We start from the raw sequence: 20,000 nt of genomic DNA, 5'->3' as shown, positions 1-20,000 counted from the left end.
AAAAAATTTACACTAGCATTAATTTATATTTTGAAATGTTAGCTCTTAAGGATATTTCAGCTCATGTTTTAGCATGCTCCTATTTTTTTTACTGTAACAGGCCAGTTGTTGGAATTGGTTACAGTGCAGAACAGTAAACATATAAAAATTCCTAACGCATGAGAAAGGCCCAAATATTTGTAGAAGTTTGAAAAGAACAAATTCTGTTCAGTCTCCATTTTTCTACTAATAGCTGGAAACAGATCCTATCAGCTAGATAGCAAAGTTCATACATGCTCAGATTCTACACCACAATTGTGTGCAGTGAAAAAGAGCACAAAAGGGTTAACACAACTAGTTTTGTTCCGTGACTAATGTCATTTTCAAATGTGCTGATTTTGGGTGCTTTTTATTTTGGAAAGGGAGTATTAAAAAAAAATACAGTCCGAAATCCAGGTTACTTCTTAAAATACTGGCTTCAGCTATGTCCACTTGAACTTAGAAACATCTATTTGATGAAAATGCAGAAACTATTGAAGTGACAAATCACACCTACACCCCAAAACAGACTTGTCTCTTTTTCTTTTTTCTTCTCCCTTTTTATTTCTTGGGTTTGTTTTTTTTTTTTTTTTTCCTGTTCTTTTTTCTTTCTTTTCTGGCATCACATCAGGAAACATGCAGTGGAATAATATCCCACACACTCTTACCAGAGGAAAAGACACATGCATCTCAAAGGATGCAAGCACGCAATGCTACCTTGGTACCTTAAAATGGAATATCCAACTGGTGCTCCATCTGTCAGCTGCAAGACAGCAACAGGTAACCAGAGGTAATATTTTATTACTTATACTAAGTTGACTTCACTAAGGAGGGTAACTGTATTGTTTCCCACTTAAAGAAAATAATCAAGAAATGGCAGACAACCCTAGTGGCTTGTTCAGCTTAGAAATACATTTTTCTGTAGAAAGATACAGAATACATCTTGTAGAAAGATCCTGGTTCATGTTTTAATAATGGAAATCTGCTACAGTAAGAGATGTAGAAGAGCTACAAAAAAACAATACAGATGAGAAACTTGAGTCAGTTTGAAATCAGTGAATGCCAATGGCCGCAGCTGTTACTGACTTGTAAACAGTGTAATTACAAACAAAATTTCCACTGAAACCTCTAACCCTTTTTTATTCATCAGTTGCTTATATAATGCTCACATAATTTTAGATACCATGATACGTTACAGACAAAACTAGAGGCCTTCTATTCTTTAAACACATTTTCTCCTGGTATAACCCCATTAGAGGCCTAATTTTATGTCAGCTACAGTAGCATGAACTGATACAGTTTGTATCTAATAATTTTCTAATGTGTGTTCATCCTCTTAACAAAGATACTTCACAATTCATGTTCCATCACTTATTTAAAATGTTACTATAGCCTATTCTTCACATTTGTTTGGAAATTCCTACCCATTTTCCATTTATTTGGAAATACCTACCCATCCTTACCAAGTTCTCCTACCCATTTTTCACAACAAAGTCAATAAGGAAAGCGGAAAAGTAATTTTATGTAATGACAGTAAAAATATAACGCTTATTATATTCTCATGCCCTGATGACTGGCTCCTTCAATAGGAAAAATGCTGAGAATTTTTAATTTCTCAGCACATGCATATCTGCATTTCTAACAAAGGTAAAACTTCTAGAGAATGATTTTGAGCTTTCCTTGAAGAAGGACTCATACATTAAGGTCTAAATGTCTAATCAAGATAGCAAATTTTAGATATTTTTCATCACATTATTACATTCTATTTTAAGATAGTCTTGATTCTAAGAATCTCCAGCAGCACTCATCTAATATCATTACGTACTGGCAAAAATGGGTTTGTTTGCACTCACACAAAAGGGAAAGAAAAGCACATTGCTTATTAATATCTACTGAATTGTTTAAGAGGATTTTTAAGATACAAGTTGAAAGAATTTAATAATTTCAATTTCTCCTTTTCATTTAATAGTAGACGTTCATTAGGACCCACACACTGTAATAAATTATAATAATTTCAAACAAGAATTAAATTACTAGGTACCTAGTGAAAGAGCCATTTTTTCTTAGGTACCCTGTAATCTAACTGTCAGATTTAAAATCTATTCCCAATCAACTCTTCACAACATTCACATTTATTCATCTATGCTAAATTAATAAAAGGTGTGAATAATACTGACAAAATTGATCATTATTGTTCATGTAGATTTAGAAAATTATAAGGTAATCTAAAATATAAAGGGAACTGAGGGAAACTATTACGGTTCTTATAAATAAATTCATCCTTTGCTGTATTTTTTTTTAAAATCAGGAAAAATCTTCAACAAGAATTTACTTAAGTTGACTAGCAAAGCTATTTAATAAATTGCACTTTCAGAATAGAACTACTTTTCTATTTCAAAAACTATTAAAATTTAATGATGACTCTAATGCAACATGAGAGTTCACCCAAAATCTTAAAAAGTAATGCTGAAATACCAAAAAATGCTACCCAATGTCAGACTGAATACAAATTTTTTGTAGATTGAGCCTAGGATATGCTAAGCACCTTCCATGAGGTCCTGAGTGAGCTCAGGTAACACGGAAGGTAAATGGAAATGGAGGTCACTCGGAATCTCTTGGAATCCAGATCTGACCCAGTACAGCAACTCTGAAAAACAGGGCGAGCATCCTTCCCCTTTAGCTGTGTAAACAGATATAAAAGGGGACAGCATTCCTCAAGGAATTAAAGGTATTACACAACCATCTTTCCTTATACACAGACTTATCAGCAACCAGAAGTAACCACTGGGTATTATTGAAGCTCTACATAAAACCTAAGACAATGTCTATATTAGATTGTCCTGTCCTTTGCACATTTGCAGTAATTCCTACCATCTAACCTCACTGACCCTCTCCCCCCTAACGGGGATCCCTGCAGATAAAGTAAAGCATGTCAACATCTGTTCCCATTCACACCGATTTTAATTTACAAAAAGAGCTTTGCTATTTTCAGAACAGGCTCCAGAGCACAATGACAGATTTAAGGCCTTTAATGGGGTTGCGTTTTGAGTGTGTCAGCGTTTCATACTCACCGGGACTTGATTCTAAGGGGCTGCACCAAAGGAAGCTGTGGGGGGTTATGGAGGCACAGCAAGGGTGTTCTCACCACCACTACGCTGTTTACCTATAAACCAGCTGACAAAGTTTTAATGTCCTTAACAAACCTCCGTGTTTGCTGCTTTGACTAGAAATCAGAGATCCAGAGCACTGGTGATACAACTCCTTCTCTTCCCATTTTCATTCTCTCCATTCCTTCTACCACCACCCATCTTTCTGAAACTCAGCCTGTATTACTGGGGGTACCTTTTCCAAACTGCTTTCTCGTGACGTAGCTCTGTTCTTACTGACATTTGAACACCCTGATTTTTGTGAAAGCAAAGCTAGGCCATAGCTCTGTGTGGTTTGGGGGTTTTGTTTTTGTTTGTTTGTTGAGTTTTTTCCAAAACAGAGACTTTGGTGTCTCCTGCTCTGCCATATTATAAATTTCACAATAACAAACCATCATTTTTCTAAAGTTCTTTTAACTAGAATTTATTTATAGATTACCCTTGTAAATCTAAAGAACTTACTCATCCTACTAGAAAGTTGCAGAGCATGCAGACTGTGAAGATCACACTTGTACAAAAACAATTCACAGAGTTTCAGGGAATTCGTAGTGAATCAAAATAAATTCTTCCATCTCCTCAGGGGGGTTTAAGTTGGTTGGTTTTTTTTAAGATACACAATATGAAGAACAACTTGGAGAAACAATGCACAAGTTGTGTTGCAATCACATAACAGCTAAGACACGAGCAGCTGAGCAGAAGGAAGATGGGCAGTGGAATGCCATACAGCAATCAGCACTGTTGACTAATCAGAATTTGAGACACTAGAAGGTAATAAGGGTATTATAAAGAATGGCTTATTGAAGGAGCAGCTGTTTATGTATAGCTCACTGTTTAAATGAGTTCCACTAGATTGCCATGGTATGTTTGGGTAAAAAAGTTTTACTAAAAAGAAAAAAAAAAGATAATATATCAGGAAGAGCAAGCACAAGGGAGCAACTATCTGGGTATCATGACTGCAAGTACATTAATAGAAGCAGTTATCTAGGTACTGGGGTCCTCTAAAAAATGACATAAATTCAGTGGCCCTGGAAGTTACAAAAGAATATTCAGTACTTAGGCAAAGCTTAAATGTCATCTTTGTTAGCCTCCACCACTGAGTGTTGTTGCCATGGGCACAAGAGCTGAGGTGGTTATGAAGGGTAATAGACAAAGAGGAAAAAACCAAGGGAAAGTATAACTAAAAACAACTACAGAGGCATTTTATGACAATTATATTTGCACCGGCAGCCAATAAACACAATAAATAAATTCAACTTAAGTTACAGGACAAGCCAATTTTAATATCCCTCCACATAAACACAAGAATAAAATAGTGCTATGATCTCAACTAGGAAAATCTAAGTACAGTAATGTAAAAAGACCAAAACCAGAAACAATATTCAAAATCATACCAGTGAAAGTAACAACTCACCGTAATTCTCAGACAATAATCATGTTGTTCAAATCTATGTGCCATAGCGTTGTTCAACAGTTTTTTGTTTGCTTGATTGTTTTCAGAAACCAACTTACAGTTTTGTTTTTAAAAACATCTATGAATTGTTGGGAGCAGGAAGGAGACTGCCTAATAGTAGTGGAAATTTATCATAATCCATTATTTAAAATATTCTACTTTCGCCAGCAAGGGCTTGGTAATATTTAAAAGCAGTCAGCAAGCAGTGGAAACTCTGGTATCTTTTGTAACAGTTCACATGTCAAACTGGCAAAGTGCCCACAGCGTACGGCAGAAAAATCTATTTAATGTCTGCCCCACAAGGCGACATGAGGCTTGATTGGCAGAAAGCAGAGAGTGGCTTTTGATCATGTGTCCTAACAAGCAGTTCCAGCTCCTGTCTCTTCGGCTGAACGGCTCCACATTACCTATTCAAACAGAAGTGACAGGCCACTGCACTACTCTTTGGCTCTAGTCTCACGCAGTGGGAGCTATGCTGGAGACAGAGCCACTGATTAAATATATCACTTTTTCAAGACAAGCAGGTTGTCTGAATCAAAGTTGGACAGAATAGACTCAACATTATTAAAAGAGGATATAAAACTGGAGTTGAGTGATGTTAGGCCAGTTTGTACAGCCTCAGGGATTCACAGACTGACAAGGGGAATAAGGAACAGCAGAACTCATAGAGCAGGGTCAGAAATTAGCTGTGACACCTTGGCCATTTTCCCATCACTTCAGGGCCACTGTGTTTCAAATCCTCTAGTCTCTTTTTGGCCTTTTTTTTATTGATTTTGTGTGTGTGGAGGGGGAGGGAGGACATAAAAATCGTTAACTACCGAAAGTTGCAAATTGCAGTTTTACAATAAAAGATAAAGTATTAGCCACCTAATATACAGTGTTTTCTAATTAGATTGGGGCTTTTTTCCTTGTATTCTCATCAGCCAAATTATTGTCATCAAATAATTTGTTGATACAGCACTAGCTACTCTCGCTCTAAGGAATAACTGAAAGCTGGGGAAAATGACTGTATAGAGATGCTTATTACATTGCCTTGTTAGTTCATTAACAAATTGGTTTAATTTTTGAGGTTATATGTCTGGCCACTGTCTGTTGTGTTATCTGATACACAGACAGGCAACAGACATGATACGTTGTCTAGTCATTATATCACAGAAACAACAGATACACTGAAACCTGGAGGAACCAATGCTCCAACTAAATTTTTAATTACAAGTATAATTGCAGATATAACAAAACCTATTAATAAAGCTGCAACAACCGCATTTAAACAGCTAAAACCAGAAACAGTCCACAGAGGAAACAGAAACCGAAGTAAAAGCAGCATATTTTACTTAGTAATGCATGTGCAGGCCAGATCTATAAAATTACTTCTGGGCTATTCAAAGTTCTTTTAAAAAATGTTAAAATTATGACTCAAAATCTAGACAGATTTTTTCCAGAACTACTCCTGCAGTAATTCCATTGAAATTAATAGATTGACCTCAGGAATAAACTTGGTTCAGTATTTATTTTTCAGTACAGCAAGTTCTTCTGACATTTTAACAAACCTCTGCCCAATGTGTTAGTTTTTGTTTCACTGTAAATATTTAAAAGTAATCTGCTTGTTACATATTTAAGATATGATAAGGACTGCTAAGACCTACACTGAGAAGCAGAGCAGTTTTAAAAATTGAAAATGAAGGTAAATTTGAGTAAAAGGAGCCAAATCCTGACCTCATGCATACGCCTTAACACATACAGCACAGCTATATACAAACAGAGCTCAGTCTTAAGGTGGTGTTAGACCAACAAGAAATTCAGTACAGAAGTCTCAATGGTTTTGATGCCACTGCAGCCTCTCGAGACTGTAGTGTTCAGAGTTCTTCCAGATGGGGGAAAGAGCCTGCTCGCTTCCACATTTTCAAACAAATATAAAAGACAGAAGAGTATTCAAGATGGGGTCTTTTAGGTTCAGTGAAGATCATGATTCACCATAGAAGGTGATGTCACATCAAGTTCTTTAAGAAATGTGAGCAGGCAGCAGTGCATTATAGCTTCATGTCGAAATATGGCAAATGGTTATGTAAAGCATTAAGTAAAACAGTTAACAAAAAGGAAGATGAAAATAAACAGGCATTCATACACGGGGCACTGTGCCCAGGAACTCTGGGCACCTATGTAAGTAAAACTAAAAATATATTATGATTAATAAAAGAAAACAGCTATTAGACACATTCCAAAATGCTAGGCTGTAGAACAAGACATTTTGGCACAGCTTTACTGACTGGCAGCCTGTGTTAAAGACTGACCCAGGACTGCAGCCGAATGGGTGCTTGCTAGGCAGGATGGAGCAATGCTAACAGGAGCTATCTGCATATGTTTACACAGTACTTGCTCTCATGACTGTATTTAACAAGGGCTATTGCATTATTTTTTTCATTAATATCACAATCTGAGCTCTACAGAAACACCACCACTTCTTTATGCTATTAAAGCAATACAGAAGAGGGAGGATTTTGACACATTAACAACTATTAACTCTTGGTTCATTTTGCAGATCAACATGCCAACAAGTAAATAAGGAAGAACCCTGGCTACAAATGGGAATTAGAAGGATTCATCACAATCCAAAACACACTTATGAAGAACAGAAACATGTAGTTCACTGAATTACGTTTTGTTCTTGGTTTCACTTTGCGTTCAGCAGCTATGCACTGGGAAGTGAGAGCACACACGTAGGGCTACAACTCGAATTCTGCAGACGAGTAGGACTCGGACAGGGCTTGAGCTTACTACCATTGAGGTTCATTATAAAGCCCTTCTTGGCTTTAAAAGTACCACATCAGTCCCACAGTGCAGAACTAGAGGCCTTAAAATAAACCATATTTGAGACCACACCTGGAGTGGTGTGTCCAGTTCTGGGCTGCCCAGTACAAGAAAGACATGGGCATACTGGAGAGAGTCCAGCAATGGGCCACAAGACAACGAACTGATTGGAGCATGTCTCATAAGAAGCGGGGCTGGGAGAGACGTGAGTGTTTAGCCTGGAAAAGAGCAGGCTCCAGGGGATAATATATAAATATCTGACGGTGGGAGTAACAAAGACAGACCCACACTCTCCTCAGTGGTGCCCAGTGACAGGCCCAGAGGCAAAGGGCACAAATGGAAATACAGGAAATTCCCTTGAAACATAAGGAAAACCTTTCTTATTGTAAGGATGATCAAACATTGAACAGGTTGTGGAGTTTCCATCCTTGGAGATACTCGAAAACTGCTAGGACATGGCCGTGAGCAACCTGTTCTAGGCGATGCTGCTCTGAGCAGGGGGGTTGGACCAGCCAATCGCAAGCGGTGCCTTCCCACCTCAGCCACTCTGATTCTCCAGCTCTGTGAAACCAACAGCAAACTGAGTGCAGAACACGGATAGACTGGCACTGAAATAAACACAGTCAGGCTCTTTCACCTATTGGCTAGTACACTTGAAAAGAAAGCTGCTTTTAATGATGACATCCTCAATTTTAAGATGCTGAACTGAGCAGGTCTTTGTAAAAAGGATAACTTCGAAATCCAATTTCCTCCCTCACATTATAAAACACTCTACAAGACTTCCAAATTTTTTAAGCTCAAATTCTTCCCATTACAAATTTCAGGGAAAATAAAAATGTCTAAAGAATACTTAAATAAAGTATTATTTTAAATGGAAAAAATTAACTATTTTTTTTCCTAATTCTTACTCATATTTAACAATACACAAAAGTAACAGTGATGTTGAATGGATTTAGTCTCCTTAACACAGTATTTGTTTGGGGTTAATTAGCATGGCTGAAGATTAATCTTAATAATTGTTTGTTGTTTCCACCAGAGGCAGGTTTCCCTCATGAAAGAAGTGGCATCTTGGAGTTTCAGACTAAAACACAGAGGTGAGAATAGCTGCTCCCTCCGTTAGATGAACAAGACAGCCAGAGCATGTAGCTGCCTCGTGCAGCCAGGCAGCGAATGCCTCTCTCTCTCTTGTGGCAATCAAATAAAGTTGTCAAAATTATTTTTAAGTAATGATAAGGTATCTAAAGCAAACACTGTATAGAAAAATAAGGAATATATCAGCATTTAAAATGTATATGCTGCTGAGCATTTTTACTGTCATTTCTTTAAGAAAAGCAGATCTAATTAGCTGTATCTCTAAAGTGCGTACCTAGCATTTTTATTATGTATTATAACATTTTGCTTAGAGTTGACATTTTTATTCTGACAAGCACTGTCTGGAGAGCTCTCAATAAATAATACATTTACTATTTTCAGTAAATAAGCACTGGACACAAATCGTTATCCTTACTTACAGCTGCCCCTCTCTAATAGTGCTTTTACAAGTAAGGTGACTATTCAGTCTAATGCAATACTCTCAGTCCTGGAAAGATATTTTCATTCATTACCACAGTCACAAGCGCTTAAAGCACTTTCAGGCCCTGTTGCTTTTAGGAATGGTAAAGCAAATAAGAGCAACTAAAACTAAAGTTCATCACCAAAGAAATCTGAGGTCATTCACCCTACAGAACTTGGAAAATACAACGGCATACAAGATCAGCCACGTTCGAGCCCTATCTTTCCCTCATATTTTTACATTTAACATTAGCAATTTTAGGAAGGGAAGTATTCCAGTCCCTATTATTAGCCTGATGACTACAAAATGTATTTCAATTCACATTTTAAAGCATTATCTGATCATAATGCTGTTTGTGTCACAGTACATCAGACACCAATGAAGTCTGAATTTATTTTTCTGCCACCAAGATCATGTAACTGAAGCAACTCTCCATATTTTACAGCTATCTACTCACATTCTTTGCCACAGAGCCCAATGCCAGTTGTACCCATTCACACTGAACTTGCCTTTCCTACTGTTCGAAGGAAAAAGCTGGCTTTTTAGATATGCTTTTTTAACAATGGTTTCATAATACTAATAACAAACAAATAGTGTAAAGATAGCAGACCTTATACCACCTCTAAAAAGAAGACAAAAACAGAGGAGCATAGTGCAGAAAATTATGTAAAATGGAAGCATGGAGACAATTTATCACACAATAAGAATTAAATCAAATTGTATCTGACAGTGTACAATGTCAGAATTGAGAGGTACAGTGGGATTAAAGAAAAAGATGAGGTGACCCCTGAAGGTAAGACATTGGAAAAAATAGTCACTGGGAAGGGACAGGTTGGAACAGTCAGTAGAGGCTGATATTGAGAAGATTTCAGCCTGTTTCAGTTTAATCTGTCCCTGTCTACAGATAACGTTCAGGGGCAATGAGGAAAGGCTGAAAGCCCATTTGTTCTCATGAAAAGGATTTTACTCATCTCAAATATTCAGGGCTGAATAAAGACATTTCCTCAATCTAATGTGAGCATCCCAAAACAGTGGAAGTAAACATCTACCCAAAAATACTTTAAAGAGTTATCATAACTAGAAGGGATGTCCTAATCTTCAGAATTGAGACCTAAACTTCAGGCTCTCCCCCCATCAGGATTCGAGCTATGATCAACTCCGTTTATTAGTAAAAACAACAATTTTGTAGAGGGGCAGAGGTACAAAGCTTCAACAAGAAAACAACCTGCATTAGGAAACTGAACCTCCAGAAAAGTAGAAGCTCCATAAAATGCCATAGATCCTACACCTAGGTAACTGCCTGATAGTAACCAAGGTGTATTTTCACCTGACAGGTCCTCATGTAGCTATTTCCGTTCAACTTCCAGCAGACCCTATTATGAAAAATGCTACCATCACACTTGCCACATTCTTATTGATAATCCTGAATTTGAGCTAAGAACTGAAGGGACATGAAAACCTTTTAGCCAAAAAAATGGTCTCTGTAACCTATTGACTTGTTCATATAGATCTCATTCTTCATGATGCCTATGTAAAAGCCTGTACTGTTCCCCATTTCTGTGCCATGAACAAATTTCAGAACAAAGAAAACTGAAGGGAAACTTTCAAATGTAGCATGAGACATACTGAAAAATGCTGAAGAATTACTACACTGTAATCCACACGGAACCTATGAGTAATGAGTAGATGGTCAAATGCTACAACACTAGGCAAGGTTGTAGTATAGACAGCCAGGTAATAAATGCAAAGATAAGGTGGGGAGATGACAACACATACCAGTTTCTTAAATAAAAATTGTGAGATAGCATTTAATGACAAAATAGTACTCAGAAAGACTTAAAGGATATAAGACAGGAAATAATAAAAAAATGCATAAATTCTCATATACATAGAAGGAGAAATAAAAATATGAGACAAAATATTAACGACCAGATACAGTATGGTTACACAGGCTGGGTCAGCCTTTGCAAAAACAAATATTTACCTAAACCCTAGAAACCACTTTCTTTGTGGTAATGTTCCTTAAAAGTCCTAAATTACTTTAATGTAACATATTAAGACAAAGGAATTCACTGTACACTTCAAGAAATGAATTCTTAGAAATTTTATGATTTATAAAACTTCTCTAAGTTGAATATATCTTTCTAAAACAGCAACATAAATTGCAGGAAAAAGGAGTGACCAATATGATTTTACCAAGGTCATTGGATGAAGAAAAAGGGAGACAGTGAGTTGCATTTAATTGTATGGTCAAGAAGTAAGTAATGCAGGAAAACAGCAGTTTAGGAAAATGTGCCTCATATCTCTGCTCTAACTTGATCTGAGTCATCTATTTATTGTGTGGACTTTTGGGCTGTTGTGGTTTTATTTTGGAAGCACGTGTGGAGCTTAGCAGAAAATCCCTCAGCCTAGATGCTACCATATACAGCTTCTAACAAAAAGCAAGTAAAAGATATGTATTAAATTAACTATATACATAACTGATTCTGCATTTGTTTACTAAAAATTATTTTTAAGAAGAAGAAAAGGGAAACACGATGAGGGTGGTAGCTAGCAGATGCAGCAAGGTTTTTCAAAGATGATGAAAGAATTGTGAAGAAGGTGGTTTTTTTCACATCCAAAGGGCTTGTTTCTAGCCGAGATAAATGCCAGTTACCATTTATGAATTCCATAGGCATCAAAAAAATAGAACAGAGGTATTAGTTCATTTAACAATTAGTTTGGACAATCCTAATACCAAATCCCAGTAACATTTTTAAAGCCTTGAAACAGACGAAAATTTCTGTAGCGATCAAGAAAACTGAAGAATAAAGAACAGGGGTCTATAAATGCCAGATGTATTAGGACAACCAGGGATCATGCCTTCATTAGTGGAAAGTGGGGGTATAGAGCACACCACAAGACAGATAACTTGAATTAAATCTCAGTAAAACTTCTGAAAAACATTCAAAAATATTCATTGACCACAGATGGTCAGTAGTTCACTTCCAGAACTGATCACAAAAAAGAACTCCTGACATGTAATGTACTCAAAGGTTCTCCTTAAAACTATACCAGAAAACAAGTGTGTATGCCTGAACTCTGTTCTCAGCTGCGGCAGGCTTAAAATAAAGAATACAAAACTGAAACTCTCCATTCATTTAACACGATACAGTGCACACAGACTCCAATTTAAAAAAAAAAAAAAAAGAATCCAAACCAACAATAACAAAAAGCAACACCAAAAAAATCCCCCCCCAAAAAAACCTGCATAAAATTACAACTGAAATGGTCTACCAGTGTCCACTTAAAAGACATAGTAGGCGAAACTAAGTTTCTTTACCTCCCAGTGAAGTCAACAGGAAATACGTACATATTTGTGTGTGCAATACTTGAGTATACTGTCCTTAATGGCATGACAGAAAATTGTACAGGGGAAGTGTTAATCTATTTTAAGTCAATATAAAAGAAAGCCTTCAATTATAATTAACTAATGAAGCTGGAGGAAAAAAAATAACAAAACACAAAATCAGAAAAATCACCACTACCAAGTAATGTAGTAAGACTTTCCCTATTGCATATAAAATGAATAATACATGTGAATCCTCAATTTTTAATTTAGATATCTTTAGACATATTATATATCACTATGAGTTACACATATCCACCCATAGAGAGAGTGAGTACAAACAGGTGCACATGACAGAGAATAGATGGAAATTTATTAATATACTACTCTTTATATAGATGTTCATTATTCCAACATGCACATGTAAAGATCTTTGAACTCCGAATGTTCAACTATGGTCTTCAAGGAGGAAACAAGAATGGGAAGCAGTTTATAAAAATGCTAGTGCTAGAATTGTGAACTGAGCTTGGTTGAAAAATGATACTGTATACATCGCTCAGAATCAAGGTCAAAAGTGAATTAGGAATCCAGGCCCTGAGTAATGAGGGCTTAGCACTTAGCAGAAATGACATGCCCAGTTTCCAGCTCAGAAGTGCCAGCTGACCTGCCAACCTAGCATTCCAGATCTGAAAGGGGCAAATCTCTTTTCCTAGCTACAGACGAGATGTGTACTACTAATTATTGCTCGTAGAGGCTTATGATGAATTACAGTAGGATACTTGTCTGGAAGCCAATTCTCAGCCTAGAATTCAGGCAGCCCAGGCGATGTAAATCTGTCTCACAAAAGTAATATAAGCAATATTCTGAAAGAAAGGTCTTTTGCTGAAGGGGGATAGAATGGGAAAGAAGCAGTCTGACCATGCTATCTAACATACACTCTTCATTTGAGCTGCAAAGAGATTTAATACTTGATTGTACTGGAGGATACTTCCAAAGAAAAAAGTCAGTAAACCAATCCTTCTGCTCAGAGAAAAACTAAGAAGATGAATATATTGAAGTTATCCAAGAGGCCCTAGAGTCTAGTGTTGTTGATTAAATTAGACACCTGTTCATTTCTGACCTCTTCTGTCTTCTGAGAACACATGTCAGCAAAGTCTTTACATACTCAAATTAACTCTAAATATTTGCAGCAGTTTTTTTTTTTTTCTCCTAGTTAGAATTTTCTCATCATTTTTCTCATTTCCAAATCATTACAAATTAAGACACAAATGCCTACACGTACAAAGTATGCAAACACTGGACTATGAAGTCGAAAACTGTTGTTTATCCTGTGATGTTGGCAATCTTTGTTCGTTCAAAATACGAATAATTCTGAAGACATACCTAAGGTATATTCAGTCCTGTATGAGGCGCTCATCTTCCCAGTGTTATACACAAGACATGACACTGGCTGAAGCACTATTATTAAAGAGAGATTAAAACAGCTGCATATTATGCTGAAGCACTTTTTACAAACAGACGGTCCTGGATTACAAGCAGCACTTGACCATTTAAATCACTACAACAACCAGATTTAACCAGCTGGGCCATATTCTCTTAGGCAATGCCTGTTGACCTCCACAGTCACAGCTGCTCAGATGAAATTCTCATTAGACAACTTATTTTCAGAAGCCAAAGGACTCTGATTAAATATATCTATTTAGACACGATAAAGTCTTTCAGTATATATTTCTTTTCCAATGCTATGAGGTACAACAGAGACCACAAGTAGTATATACAAGCCTAACAGATACCTAGTATCTGAAGATATACCATAAAACATTTAAGTATTTGACATCAGCAATTCATATTATTCAAATTCAGGTCCTCTAGATGGACCAGAAAGTTACTATATAATAACATTAAAAGCGACTTGTTGCTGTACTTGCGTGGGGGTTAGCGCAGATGACCGGAATTCTTCAGTTCTTTATTCCACTTCTAACTCTACAAATAACTTGACCTATGACCGTACGTTAGCCCAATTCCCACAGCTACAACGACAGTCATGGAGCCTCTCCCTATAAAAGATGCTAACATGTACTATTCATTTATTCAAAGGAGTGATGCAAGACTTCAAGCCCACAGATTTTACACAGTAGTATACAGTAGAAATACATGTCTTTTCCCCATTACATTCATTAAAGCAATTATATGATGCTATCTATTTGCTCACAAAATCAGCAGGTGTTTGTCAATTTGGGCCAACAATCTTCTGACAGATCAGGACCTATTACACAAAGGGTTCCTCAACAGCATTGGCTGCATACCATTTTAAGAAAAGAACTTTATAGAAACCTATTTTAAAGGATAGATGTTAAAGAGCATCATGTATGGTACATGTGTGATTAAGCTATTAATTAGGTTGTTTAAAAGAGACTATAGAATGGCAAAACATTTTCATAATCTCAGACCTCATTTCTCCAACTGACTCTCCACTGAGTCAGCTGCAGCACCCACAGTCACAACAAAGATCAGAGTCTTAAAATAGTAATTATTTTTAAAATGTCACTTTATTCCAATCAAATAAGTATGGAGAGTTTAATTCTTTTTAATTCAGAGAAACCTCTTAGTCTACACAGGAGTTTAAAACCATTGAACTTCCTAAGTGTAACATCCTGAAGAATTTCCAGTCTTCCTATTAATGATTTTTTCGTGTTAGTTTATATGGTACCAGTCAGATGTTCATTACTTACTTTCTGTAAAATGGAAGTGATCTTTTTTTCCTACAGAAAATGCTGGATGAATTGAAAAGAACTTAATATGAAGATACAGTCAATTACCTTTGAACTTACAGGCAGACTTTAGAATAGTTTTCCAGTATAATGTGGTCCATAAAAGGCAAGATTATTTTCTAGATCAGAAATTACCTTTATTTCACAGCTGGTGAGAACATACAGCACAGAAGGCTTAGACTCAGTGAGAGGGACCTCTCTGCTGTGCACACACCTCTCTTAAATCAACTAATGTATACTAATACAGAGGAAGTGCAGAAAATTCTGGAGAATTCATACAAAAATAAGCTATGAAATGCTTGAATCCTTACAGTAAGATACTATGTTTAAACTTTTTTATGCACATTTTTATTAGCACACCATTCAGTATACTTCTGGAAAAGTCTTAGCTGTGGTGTCACTATAATCAACAGCAACTTGTATACTCCTGCAGCAAAGTATGAGCCAAGACCTTTGATTAGCATGGAGTGTCGAACGACTGTTACTGACTGTAAAAAAACAACTTTGCCAAAGTAACATTTAAAATAGTTTTCCTAGTCTAACCACAAAATCTAAGAAAGCAATTTTTAAAAGAGTGATCTTTACAGCTGAAAACAGACAGATGGTAGTAAAGAATCTGGGACATTCTCTCTTTAGAGATGTTTCACCAGCTTCAGAAAGGACACCTATAGAACACATTTATCTATGTGCTGGCATTTAACAATTATGCCAAGAAATTTGAAAGCCTACTTCCATCCCTACATGATTTTATCCCATATTTAAACATACTATTGTATCAGCATCAATTTTAATTGAAATCTGCATTGCTGCATGGAGCCAAGGGATCCTAAAGTGCCCTGTTTGAGGTGCACTATGACCATACCATGAAATTGAGGAGGTAAAATAATTCTGAACTCATTCACATTTCAAAGAAAAAAGGATCACAAAGTTCTACTGCCTAGTGGTTCTACCACATTACAAATATTCTTCCTGGCTTATTTTTAACGCCACAAAACAAGATGGTAAAATAACTGACAGAACCCACACAGATGCCTCCACACCTATATCTATTTCAATCTTCTGCTCTCACATCTTCCCTGGTTCAAACTCATGTATGAGCTCAAAGACTAGAAGGCATTGTTGCAGAAGCCACCAAGGCTTCATTCTACTTGACACGGGGAGAGATTTTCATAGTGGACCCTGACCACGTGCACACATACACCGATAAGCTCATTCTCCAATTCTGTTTAGCTCCTATCAAGGCCAAAATCTTAACAAAGACAAGGAAAATATTTGAATAAGGACGGAATACATAAACTGCCTTAGAGCTCAAAGATTTGTCCTCATTTTTATTTCTCTCTTTTAACACATGTAACAATATGTGAGCAGACTGTAAAAGAAATTTATTTCTTCAGCTGCAGTTCTAGATATATAGGTCAGAACCAGGTACTCTTTACACTTACAACTGTTTCCCACTCTCCTAGCCACAGATGCTGGGTCATTAAGGTGACAAAAGATGAGCATTTCTAAGGCAAAACAAACAGCTCATGTTTTATGAATTCCTATTGTTTAAAATAAACATTTATCTTTCAAAAGAACAAATACCACTGAAGAATATCCCTCACAACTCTACAACCAGTTAAGAATGCACCATAATCGTTCAAGTAAGAGTCGAGTTTTCACCTAAAATGACTCTTGCTTTGACTCACAAACAACCAACACAATTTAGAAAGTTTTTTTAAAATTGCATATTTGTCTAAAATCCCTAATAGATCTCAAACTACCATTGCCATGGTAACCTGTGAATAACTTTATCCTGGTCTTTGCCAATTATGCAATCTTCTGGCTCAATACCCAACACGTTCTTTATCCCATAAAGATTGTAGGGTTTGGGGGTGAGGAAACTCTATTGGTCTTATCCAACACATACCCTCTTGCTCAGTCCTCGTCATTTCTTCTAGTTTCTTCTGCTTCAGTGTGTCCACCACATCCGCAAGGCTTCCTTTGCGGCGTTCTGGTGTTCCAAAATTAACACTGGTCATTAGCTCACTGCGGTCACGACCTCCTTCGTCGGGCTTGTTTGGTGAGGTAGAGGTATTTCGGAAGGAATATAGGGAACATAACTTATTACTCTCTGACTCCTGCAAAGAAACAATACAATGTGAAAATACAGGCTATTCTTTTATGCCAGAAGGATCTCAAACAGGTAAAAGTTGAAAGCATTATTTATTAATCTGTGATACTAACAAGCCTACATGTATCCTCCAGTTTCTAAAATGAGCATTATGATTTGAATTTCTCAGTTTCAGTGCTTGACAGGTGCTCTTTTTTCCTTAAGGCCAGTCCTCCTTATGCTTCTAACGATCATACTTCATGCCTGAGATACTCCTCATCAAGGATTTTCCTTGTCAGAAACAAGCCACTTCAACACTTTTTTCAATGAATGTGTTAAGCTTTTACAGTTTTCTTTAGTTCCTTAAGTAAGGGCAATACATGTAGCACTAAGAGAGAAAATGCAGGCAAGAATAAATTATTCCTGGACAGATCCTCAGCTAATGGAAAACAACATTTTCTTTAAAACTAGAAAAATACTTAGGCCAATAATGACTGAAGAGCAAGGACTCTACCCCACAGTTAAACAAATCTTACAGTATGTGTCTACCCATACTTATTCACTGCTCTTTAAATTAAAACCTTTTCTTAAAGCATGAAGGATATAACGCTTCTAATATACAAAAAGAGATGTTACTTTCCAGACTAACATAGACAAGAATGAGCAAGGAAATGAGTTTATGGCAGAGCAAGTAATGTATACTGATATACATAGGTATTGAGATGACACGTATCAGAGAAGGTGTTATACAGTCAAAAACAATGAGGGAAGTAAAAAGGGTTGATTTCCCTTGTCAATAGATAGCACATAGTATTTGAGCAATAAGCTTAAAAAAAAAAAAAAAAGGCATCAAAAAGCAACTAGTAATGCCAGTTCTCCTTAGTTTTGTGATACCACCCAACAGTCAAGCCCTTTGTGAACTTCACTGGCTTAGACTCCTCATTCTCCCAACCACAGATGCAACATTCGCTGCATCTCTGCTTTCAATCTTTCAGATAAAAAGAGCACAAATTCTTCAATTTGTCCTTAAAAATGCAATGATGGGAATCTCTCGCACACTTCCCTTTCCAAAATTATTATTCTATTTTAATTTTTAATAATAACAGGCTAGGAGTGCTAAAAATTGGGGGCAAATAAACATCAAGGTTTTTTGGTTATGGTGTGCCTAGAAATGTCAGTGTGTATATTCAATGCCATCAAACAAATTTTCTTTTAATTTTAAAGAGTAATAATAATAGTGGTAATATATTTAAGAATTAAGAGATGAATTAAAATAGTTCTATTAAAAAATCATTCTCCCAATACACAGTGTTCCCCACAAACAATAATATTCCTACTATTCTATGAACTGAAAATACCACCTATAGAGTACTGAAGAGACTTCTGTTGGGAAATGTCCCAGGTGAAACAAGGTCTGAAGAAAGATGGACTATTAACCATCGGCAACAACATCAGACATAAGTCTTTGCTGCAGCCTTGAACGGATTAAGAAGCAGCTGTGCGATGTAACAGAATGAGTAACACTAACAATGAGCAAGTGTGGTAACTAAGGGCTATGGACTGCATAAGCAGTGGTGGTGACAAATCGTCATCAAGCACAGCAGTATGATCAGCACAACACTATTACTGCATTGGAGAAAGAGACAGAATTTGCTAGTGATGTTGAAAATGTATTTATTCACTAAGACGGGAAACTAGAAGAAGATGCTATCACATCCTACCAGTAGCAGCACCCCCGTCAACACAGTAGGAGTGACAGAAGTTTTGTAAGCACAGACAGAAAGAGAGGTGACATGGAACAAAAACTTTACCTTCATTGTTTCATTTATCACACATTTAATAATTTTTCATTCCATCCATTTGTATTCATTAAAGAATCAAACATCACAAATGACAACAATATTTTAAGACAGACCAGGTACAGAGTTGAATTTATTTAGTTGCCTTTAGAAAAGGAAGGCTTTCTTATGTTCAATTGTTTCTGAAAACTACTTTGCATTTTTCTTAAACCTTGGTCTAAGTTACAATGGAGATGAAAAAGGCATCTTCTAATATTTTTCAAATTTAAAACTTGAATTTCTAGAATATATTTCCTCAGTGAAGAATTAATACTATAGAACATGGCATTTTCACTTTTGAAGAATACAGTAAAAGAGCAACTTAGAAATTTTAAAAGAGTTTGCTCTCGAGAAAGCAACGTCCTCTTACAGTACACGAAATGTATCCATCAGGCTCAATGCAGGGGTTTTCATGCTCTCAGCAAGGAACACTAAAGCTATTGTTTAGGCCGGAAACAAGAAGATAAGGCTAATCTGTGGAGCAAGTAGAAATGACTGAATGTTCTTCCTCCTGATAACTGATCCTCTCCCTCCTCTAGATGCATTCATGGTCCAGTACCATGCTCCTTCACTGCTAGTGAAAGACTCTTCAAGTCCTGCCTCCATTAGGCAGCACACCCACATTTCTTTTTCTTGCCCGAAAGACTGCAATGTCCATAACGAAGATGTGACAAGTTTAAACTCCATGCAAATGATGTACATTTCTGGAATGGAGGCAGAATGACAGCCTTTGCAAGAACAAGGATCTGTCCAATAATATAGTATTTTATATTGTCAGTTTTGTGTGTAATTAAAATGTAAAATAAAAAATAAAAGAATAAAAGGTATCCCTAATATTTTTGTTCTGTTTGGCCCTACAGCTATTGTATTGGGGTCACTAAACAGCTAATACATTTGCAGTGTATTCTCTGAATTGGCACTCTAAGAAACCAAGTAAGGATGGCTTTCTGGGCCTCACCTTTTTCAGAAATCAGAAATGGTTAAAAACAGTGCCTGA

The 20,000-nt window shown here is 36.5% G+C and overlaps 1 protein-coding gene across 1 annotated transcript in view; it reads right to left on the bottom strand.

Moving 5' to 3' along the window:
• The window catches only part of SOX6 (SRY (sex determining region Y)-box 6), a gene marked incomplete at its 3' end in the record, with an annotated part of 172,104 nt that overhangs the window by 139,292 nt on the left and 12,812 nt on the right, over positions 1-20,000 (bottom strand). Inside the window, exon 2 of the mRNA XM_009709434.1 lies at positions 16,983-17,193. Coding sequence (XP_009707736.1) covers positions 16,983-17,193 — 211 coding nt within the window. The remainder of the gene's footprint in view (positions 1-16,982; positions 17,194-20,000) is intronic.

Source organism: Cariama cristata, unplaced genomic scaffold (assembly GCF_000690535.1).
Source record: "Cariama cristata isolate BGI_N322 unplaced genomic scaffold, ASM69053v1 scaffold8221, whole genome shotgun sequence".
NCBI lineage: Eukaryota > Metazoa > Chordata > Aves > Cariamiformes > Cariamidae > Cariama > Cariama cristata.
Note: the sequence above shows the minus strand (reverse complement) of the source record. Positions and strands in the feature narration are given on the sequence as shown.